The sequence below is a fragment of the Canis lupus genome, chromosome 16 (assembly GCF_011100685.1).
Source record: "Canis lupus familiaris isolate Mischka breed German Shepherd chromosome 16, alternate assembly UU_Cfam_GSD_1.0, whole genome shotgun sequence".
NCBI classification, from domain to species: Eukaryota; Metazoa; Chordata; class Mammalia; order Carnivora; family Canidae; genus Canis; species Canis lupus.
Window position 1 is genome coordinate 6,740,974 of NC_049237.1, and position 9,042 is coordinate 6,750,015.

Genomic DNA, 9,042 nt, shown 5'->3' on the forward strand with positions numbered 1-9,042 from the left:
GAAAGAAAGGGACAAAATCAGACAAAGCCCAGAAAGAAGAGTGTTGATGCAACCAAAGGGACACTGCTTGAGGTCCCAAGGCAACATCTGGAACGTGAGACTCACCTGCTCCCAGTAGACAGAGAGCCACAGAGCACAGCAGCCTGCAGCCCATGTCAGAGAGGTTGTGGGCATCATCCAGCTAGGGTGTCCTGGGGAAGGGGCTGGGCTCTGATCTCCTGGGCTTTGGTTGGTGATTTGCCTGTGATGTCACTGTCCCTGTCCTTTTCACCAGCCCCAGAGGATATTTCTTCTTCCCTCTTCCATACCTTTTGCAGATTCTAATCGAAGGTGAATTCAAAGTGACTGTGTTGAGCTGTCCGTCTACTAGTTGCTCTCATGCTATTAGCTGCTGTCCTGATTACAGGACCCTGTCTCCATTCCCCATCATTCCAAGATCCACATCAAAGGACACTGTTCAAGGGAGAGACCTTTATTCTTTAATCAGGCTCCTTTCTTCCCTTTCAGTTGTGCAGTCATTATCTAAAAGGTTGTTTCCCTCAGGGTCTAAGCTCCATGGAGCCATTTTGCCCATATCTGTGGAGTGGGGAATTGGAAGGGAGTGCTTCCATTTGGGGCTCGTGCCCTCCATTCAAAAAACCTGAGTGTGCTGCCATCCCGGAGCCAGGTACTGGGAAGGGTGGCTGAGGGGACAAGGGATCAGCCAACCTCGACCCCAGTGCTGAGGGTAAAGTGCTTGGCTGGGCTTAGACCAAACAGGATTTTCAAGAGGAGCAATACAAGTCATCTGTGTAGGACCAAACGGAAACAATATGAAAATGATTTTTATTTAGTATATTTGATGAATCGGCAACCTATGCTCCCACTTGACCTAAAGATGGAGCCCCTAATGCCCAGCTTTCCTCCTCAGTTCTTCCACTATTAGCTCCCATTCCCTCCCATCACCCCCACCTCAGTTTTCAAAGGAGCCACATCGCCTCCTTGTGACCAAGGCACCATATTTCCCAGATTGCAGCCCTATGGTAGCAATATAGAGGATGCCTGTTCTCTCATTCACCAGAGGAAAGGACAGGTGGGGATTGGTGGGGGTCAGTGGCTCCATGAGGAGTACAAGATGTACGCAGCTCCGAATAGGAAAGAAGCATCTAAATTAACAAAAAAAAGTCAGCAATATTGCCATTCATGCATATACCTAGGACAATCAGTCTCTATTCATTTTTCTAATGTAATAAAGTTTATCAGGATTTCAGTGTAGCCCCTAAAACAAAAAAAGGCAGGGTATATGGGTTGGAATTTAAGCAAAGCAGTTGGTTTCTCCTCCTGACCAGGTAAGGTATATAATGAACCCCAAAATCACTAAAGCTGGAGATATTCAATTCTTACACAGGATCCTAAAAGTAACCCTAGTGGAAAAGCTAGGATTATACCTATTATGCTGGACTCCACTGTAGCAAAGAGATGCTTTCTGGCCCTTCCACAAGGAAAGAGCAGAAACTTGAGTAAATAAAATTTTATTGTATTGTTAGGCTTCCAAAAAGCAAAATTCCAACAATTGCAAAATATATATATATAATATAAACTGATATCTTGAACAAGAAGAGGAAGTGAAGGCTCAGTTGCACTGAGAATAATACTGAACATAAGCCTTTCCCAAGGCAAGGGGTAGAGGTAGAAGGCTGAAAGGTGAGTTTGAGTTATCTGAATTAGGGATGTGCCCATGGAAGGAAAATGATGTAGGGTCAACCTGAATCACAGGAAGAAACAGCGAAGAGGTACAATGGGAAACAGGTAAGGAAATTGATATAAACAATGTATGTAATAATAATGACAAATGTTGCCTTAAGTGCCAAAGAAGGCTTGGATTTAGGGCACAGGGTCCTGTAAAGGAACTCTAAAAATGATTGTAAAGAAATCCTCTTTCTTCTTGGTTACATCCTGATGTTCACTCACAGCCTGGGAGTCCAAAGCTGAGAGAGGACAGGTTCTACTAGGCTGGGGAGCAGAGCAGAGTTTTCAGGAGACACGCAGCTGGAAACCACTGGCATTCAGACCCAGGTAGGTTGAGAGAATGTGCTGTGACTCCACACTGAGACCCTAAAAATGCCATGCACTAGTAATAATGACCACATGCCATGGCTCCCTAACGGGGAGGGAAACACTGAAATAGAATATAGCAAATCCTACAATAAAACTGCAAGATTGAACCTAATGTTCTTCAAAGAAGAACAAAGACTCCAGGTGTCACTTGTATATTGTCCACAAGCCCCCCAGAAACCTTTTATCATCTATCCTGAAGAATATTTTAGACGCCTCCTCATCGATTATTCCATCCCCACACTCTCACTCTTCTGATCCATACTGTACCACCATTGTATCAAAAACCAATGTGCTCATGTTACCTGGCTTTGGGTAGGACCCACGACTAGCTACTGCCTTGAGATTCGTGTCCAGAGTCCTTTGAAGGTCTATAATATCCTCCATCACCTGGGTACGGCATGAGCGGCAGGAATCTTCAAGATGCCACTGGATCTGAATTGGAAAGAGTGACCCTGGTCATCCTTCTGGAAAGGAGGGAGTCTGCAGAGCACAAGCCTACCCCTCCTGGGGCTTATCCCCAACACATTCTTTCTAGTTCACCTGTTGCCAGAACTTTCATGCTTCTCCAAGAATATTTTATTCAGCAAACTCAGTGATGATCTGAATTTCCTTACATCCTTAGATAGTTTCATCATTACCTCGTTTCCTCCCTAGGATTTTGCTCATCAACTATTTTTAGTGAATTGCGTGTATTCGGTCACAATGTTTGTACCATTGGCACCCAAATGTACAGCAGAGACATTCAAGGAATGGCTCCTTCCACCATGTAAGATCTTTAGCACATGGGACAAAGTCCTTTCTTGTTTCTGAAATCCTGAGTACTTCAGTGAGTTTATTGGAAATCATTAGAACTTCAGTGAATTTATTGCTCCAGCTGATAATTGGAATTCTGGACACTTGTATGACAATAATGGTAGAACTGTCCAATCAGGCATATGAGCAGCCTGTACTACAGACTGGAAATTCTGATACGGGATCTCCTGGGGGGTGAATGGAGCCTCAGGATCAGGTGAACATGTAGCCCCACAGCTTCCTGGCTGGGCCGGGGGGTTTGTGCACAGGGAGGTAGTGACTTTGCAGGGCTGTGTCTAGGCTGCTGGCACAGAAATACACAGCAGAGTCACCTGTCTCCAGGGAGTCGACATGAAGGTTTAAATGAGCTTTGTCAGATGTCTCAGGTGAGAAACGACCTGGAACTGATTCATTTAGATTGAGTCCCTGATTAAAGTAGATAAACATGATCTTCAGCAGTTGCTTGAGGTCTTGCTTATACCAGTACATAGCATTATGGCCCAGATTTTGCTCACATTTTAGTAACTTCTTCGATCCCACGTGCGCGATGAGGTATCTTGGAGTCTGGGAAACTGTTGTGTCCAGGGGTGCTGAGAAGGAAAGGAGAAGAATTCAGACCAGTGCCAGATGGCAGGCTCTTGCTGGCCACATGATGAACAGGCTGAGGGACGCATCATAGCATCACGCCAGCTGGACCAAGGACTCACCTGCTCCCAGGAGGCAGAGGACCATACAGCAGAGGAACCCGGAGCCCATGGTGGAGACAGGCACAGTCTGGTCCTCAGTGGTAAGAAGTAGGCGGCAGTTCTCCACTGCCCTGACAGGTGCGCTGCCTGTGATGTCACAGCCCAGAATGACTTCCCCATGCTGGGCCTCTCCTCTTCCTTCATTTCCTGCCCTTGTGCCTTTCAAGACATGCTAATTTCTCCTGTTTTCAAAGGAATTTGGAATATCTAGGGATAGTTTGAATGGGACATCTCTTGCCTCAGGAATATATCTCTGCCTCCCTGGGTTTTGGCTGGCCCACATCTGGCCACCTCCTCCCTCCTCCTCGTTTTGGCTCCACTCTCAGATTTGGGCAAGTTTCTCTTTTCTGTATCTTCTCGTCTTTCTCCTCAGTAATGCAGGGAGATCCCTCTCAAATCTTGGTTCCACTGAATCTCTGATGTGTGCTCCGCCGCCCCCCTGGCTACTTCAGTTGTGGACAAAAGAACCACAGTGGGGTCTCCCACAGGCACCAGCTGCAGACAACTAAAATGCATGAAGGAATGTTAGGAGCAAGCTGTGATGATAAGTCCCCTTGAGGGGGACCATACAGCAACCCCATCCCTGTGAAGGTGTTCTCCGTCGGAGGGGCAGTTCAATGTAGTGAGCAGGAGGCAGCTAGGCAATGAGCAGTCCCTGTGGGACAGGAGCAAACAGTTGGAGAGGTGAATGACAGCAAGAGAGTGGGGGAAAACCTGGGCTGAATGACTTTACTGTCCTTGACCTGTCTACAGGTCACCTTCTTTTTTGGTACCAAATTTACACCTAAATGTTTAGCCTAAGGCATCTCAACCTCAGAGATATTGCAGCATTGTTCTGGATATATCTGTGTTGTGGACACTGCTTAGCAGCATTGTGGTCTCTATCCACTACCTGCCAGTAGCTCTCCCACCCCAGCTGGGACAACAAGATGTCTCTACCATCACCAAACTGCGCCTGTTGACAACCACTGCCCCTTTATTCATTGGAGACCTATAGCCCCAGGCCACCACCTCTTTCATGGGTTCTGGTGGTGCCATGGCTCCTCCTAGTGGTCGTCAAGGCGCACTTCCCAGATCCCAGTGTCCTGGGCAGGCTCCAGCACTTACTAAGGCCAAGTCAGGAGGAGCTAGGCATGAGAACAAGACACTATTACTGCCACAGAGACAGCAGGCACATATGCTAATACCCACACCCACACCCACACCCACACCCACCACACACACTGTTTGGCATCACTAACTGTCAACTACTGGTCAACTTCTTCAAACACAGGTGTTTTGCTTTCCTTTTTATTTTTTTCTTAGTTGAACACAGAACAGGTGCTTGAGACACAGTAGTGAACCAAACAGAAACAACCACCATCCTTCCAGGAACTCTAACACGCTTTACTTATTTGCTCTCATTGAATAGTTATTTAGTGCAAAGCACAGGGAAGGCAATATTCTCATGCTCATGACGCTTGTATTCTGATAGGAACAAAAAGAATATCACAGACTGCTCTAGGCATATTAAATATAAAAGATATAGAAGTGAGGATATAATCAGTAGTAACACAGTTAAAAACTACCCTATATGACTTCCCACTTGTTCATCTAAAACAATGGGCTGAAATAAATAATTTCCAAGTCTCTCTCCATGTTTAGATTGTATGATGCTAACCAGGGAGACCCCTAGATGATGGCTGGATTAGTGGGGCTTATGCATGCAGTTCCCAAGTACTTACCTCAAGGTCCCTCTCAGCTTATAAGGGAAGCTTTACAAAGAAAACTGGATCGTGGTGATAGTTGAGTAGTACCTAAGTATATTTAAACTCCAAGAGTTGTACACTTGAAATGGGTACTATTTCATGCAGATTACACTTCAGTAAAGTAAAAATACTCCAGACGTTTCATTTGGAACCTAAGTGATCACATACTAGGAGCAAAGGTGAACAGCCATCCACAAAACTGAAGCTTGGTTGAAATCCAACTCATTTTTCAAACAGATTCAGAAGACTTGCCCCCACCAAGATGTCGTAGTATAAGCAAAAAGGAACTATCTCTATAAGATAATACATCATCCAGAGCCGTCATCTTATCTCTAACATTTTTCACTTACAATATCTAGCATTCAAACACAGATCATCTCTGGGCTGGCTCTACAGAGTGGAGAATGATCCATCAGACCTTCCAGCTGAGAACTGATCTCTGAGTGTTTAGACTTCTCAAGAGAGTATCCTTGTAGGATAAAATAAGAAACTCCACTTTCTGCCCCAGCATCTGTCTCTACCAATGGAGGTATAAGTGACCAGAGATGGGGTCACACGTCAGGATAACTCTCATCCACCTCTCTGTGACCAGGTGGCTGGGAGTCTGTTTGACTTCAGGTTCTGTGTGTCCTGTAGAAGGAGAAAGAAGCCAGAGATTGAATAAGGAAATGGTTTAGAAGAGCCTCAGGTAAGTCCAAGATGAGAAATTTCTAAGATTTCAACTGCTTACCAAAGACTAAAAATCTCCCAAGAGCCTGGAATCCATGGCAGAGTCAGGGCAGGAATGAGTGTTCTCCTAGCTCAGGCCTCTGCACCCCATGGATTCCTGCTACACCCACTGGGGCGCCCCCTACAGGAGAGAGGAGGGAGCCTCTGTGTCAGTGCAGGCATCTGACTCCCCAGGACACAGGGGTCTGCTCAGCCCATGGTGTCTGCTAGCCTGTGCAGGATGGAGGACCATGGCAAGGGGCAATGCCAGAAATCCTGGGGTTCGGCAAGGACAGCCCCAAGGATGCAGTCCTGCTCTGAAATGTCAGGGGCCCTTCCAGTCTTATTGCCTGTTGTGAGCAACAATCCTGGGGCAGAGGACTCTGTGGCTGATAATGCAGGATGTGAAGACCTGAAGAATTAGGATGAGAGTGACAGAAGAAAAAGGAATTAGGCCTGAAGGCGTCACAGCTGAGAGGAAGAGAAGCTCTTGTGGAGCTCAGTCCTGGGACATGTAGCAGACAATGACTTGGAAAGAATGACCCAACCCTGGGGAGGAAACAATTGTCCTCAGAGGTAGGAACTGACTGAGCTGGGTGGTGAGGGGAGGAGGTGTTCTGGAAAAGGGCTCAGCCTGTTTGGAGCTGGGACAGGGGCTGAGGTCCAGGGTCTCACTGGGGTGGAAGGAATAGTCAGAGGAAGGTGCCTGTGGGCAGGGGTCATGGCAGCACTGCTGTGTCCAGAGTGTAAAGTGGCCCCTGAAACATTCCCCAGGGCCATGTGCCTCCTGGAGGCTGCTTGGAGCAACTGGAGCTGGACCCTCTGGCTTGCATGCAGCTGGGCACAGACTGGAAGAAGGCTGAGCCAGGCCCCAGGCTGTGGGTGTCTGCGCTGGGCACAGGTTGCATGAGGTTGCATGAGGTTCTGGGATCTCTGTCTGGGGCCCTACAGGAGATGTTGAGCTAGTTTTGGTTGCCCAAGGGCCCCCCTGCTAGACCCAGGATGTTTGTGCACGGGGAGAGGTTGGCTGTGTGGGGCTGTGTCCCTGCTGCTAGCACAGAGATACAAGGCAGAGTCATCAGGCTCCAGGGCGTCCACGTGAAGGTAGAGCCTGGAGCTGTCTGGGCACTCAGGTGAGAAGCGACCGGAGGCAGGCTCATTCTCAATGAGTTCCTTATATCTGTAGGCAAACATGAGCTTCGGTGGCTTCTGAGCCCTCTGCTGATACCAGTACACAGCATCATGTCCCAGATGTTGTTCACAGTTGAGGGTCACTCTCCTCCCAGGCCCTGTTACCAGGTGTTTGGGGGTCTGGGTAATTCCAGTGTCCATGGGGACTGTGGGAGCAAGAAACCAAAGTTACAGTGTTTAGGAAGCAGTACCATGAAAAAAGCCAGAAGCCTGAGGACAGAGATGTCCCAGGAGTTCTCAGGACTCACCTGCCCCCAGGAGACAAAGGACCACCCAGTAGAGGAGCCTGCAGCCCATGACAGCACCTGACTGGAAGGGACTGGAGTCTCTCTGCTCAGATTCCTGTACCGGCACCTGATGAGGATTTGCTGGTGAAGTTCGTGTCCTATTTACTTCCACAGCTCACATTTCCTCTCTCACTTATGCCCTGTACCAGCATCACCAGAGCTGGTCTTGGTCTGGCGTGGCAGGACCAAATGTACCAGGGCAGGTGTGGAAGATTTCCTACGCCCAGCTGCCTCAAGGAGGTTTCTCAGTCAGTTGCTTTTTCTTTTCTTTCTTTCTTTTTTTTTTTTTTGCTAGTAGCTTCCTCCCCCAACTGAGCCTTTCCTTTCTCTTTCTACTTGACAGCACCTCCTCAGCTCAGACATGCATTCCTTCCCTTGGGGTAGATGTCCCTCCACACTGTGTCTCATAGAACCAGGACAATCCCACTCAAGCCTCATCTTGATTTAACTCAGAGATACCACCTTGCTTGGTTTGTGGAGTCTCTCCCTGTCTCCAGCTGTGCTTCATTTTATTTTATTTTTTAAAAAGATTTTATGTATTTATTCATGAGAGACACAGAGAGAGAAGAGGCAGAGACACAGACAGAGGGAGAAGCAGGCTCCATGCAGGGAGCTCGATGTGGGACTTGATCCCGGGACCCCAGGATCACACCCTGAGCCAAAGGCAGATGCCCAACCACCAAGCCACCCCGGTGTCCCAACTGTGCTTAATTTTAAGACATAAGAATTTAATGCCAAGTGGGTAAGAAGCACCCTCAGTGGGTACTGATGAGTTTACAATGTAATATGCTGCAACCTGTACCCCTAGAGAGCATCTCTCTAACCTGGGGTGCCGAGCCTGATCATGGATGGGTCACATACAGAGGAAGCACAGGAGAGTAACGAAAGATCCTAAGGGATGTGAACCCCGGGGGCTGCAGACAGAATGCTATAGAGGTTGGGGAGGTACACCGTGGACTGGGTTTTAGTGTCCAGGTTGTGCACATACCATCTCCCAAGCTGACCCGGGAGCAAACCCAATGCTAGAGTGTTCTCTTCCTTCTTAGGCACCCTGCTTCCCATTGCCTTCCCTTCTCCTCCCAGACTAGCCCCAGAGATTTCAGTGAAGTCACAGCTCCTCCTTAGGGTTCAAAGAGGGACACATTAACCTCCTCTGCACCATCTGTCTCCGTCCTGGGGTGTGGGAGGGGTGGAGGGTGGTGGTGGTGGTGGTGGAAGGGAGCATGGAGTTCAAGGGCTCTGTTAGTTTGTTCACCAAGCATTGGTGAGTAAGGCGATGTTCTCGTCCTTGAAATTCTTCTAGACTCCTAAGAGCAAAGGGACTTGTTTTGAGATAACATGGAGTTTGGAGAGCTTTAGTGTATTCTTTAAGAAAGTTAAAACATAATTGGTTTTTATTCGGCTAAAGCATTTCATCTCCTTGCCTTCTCCTTTCCTCATCCCCGAAACCTGGATCAAGGGAGAGTCTGAAAT

At 47.8% G+C, this 9,042-nt stretch overlaps 2 gene segments (V, D, J or C); both read right to left on the reverse strand.

Annotated features, from left to right (window-relative positions):
- Nucleotides 1-2,537: 2,537 nt before the first annotated feature.
- LOC111090224 lies at nt 2,538-4,401 on the reverse strand. The segment is given in 2 exon segments: nt 2,538-3,479; nt 3,597-4,401. Coding segments are annotated over 2 exon segments (426 nt in total).
- Nucleotides 4,402-4,960: 559 nt separating this feature from the next.
- LOC102157186 lies at nt 4,961-7,815 on the reverse strand. The segment is given in 2 exon segments: nt 4,961-7,428; nt 7,531-7,815. Coding segments are annotated over 2 exon segments (441 nt in total).
- Between the last annotated feature and the right edge of the window lie 1,227 nt (nt 7,816-9,042).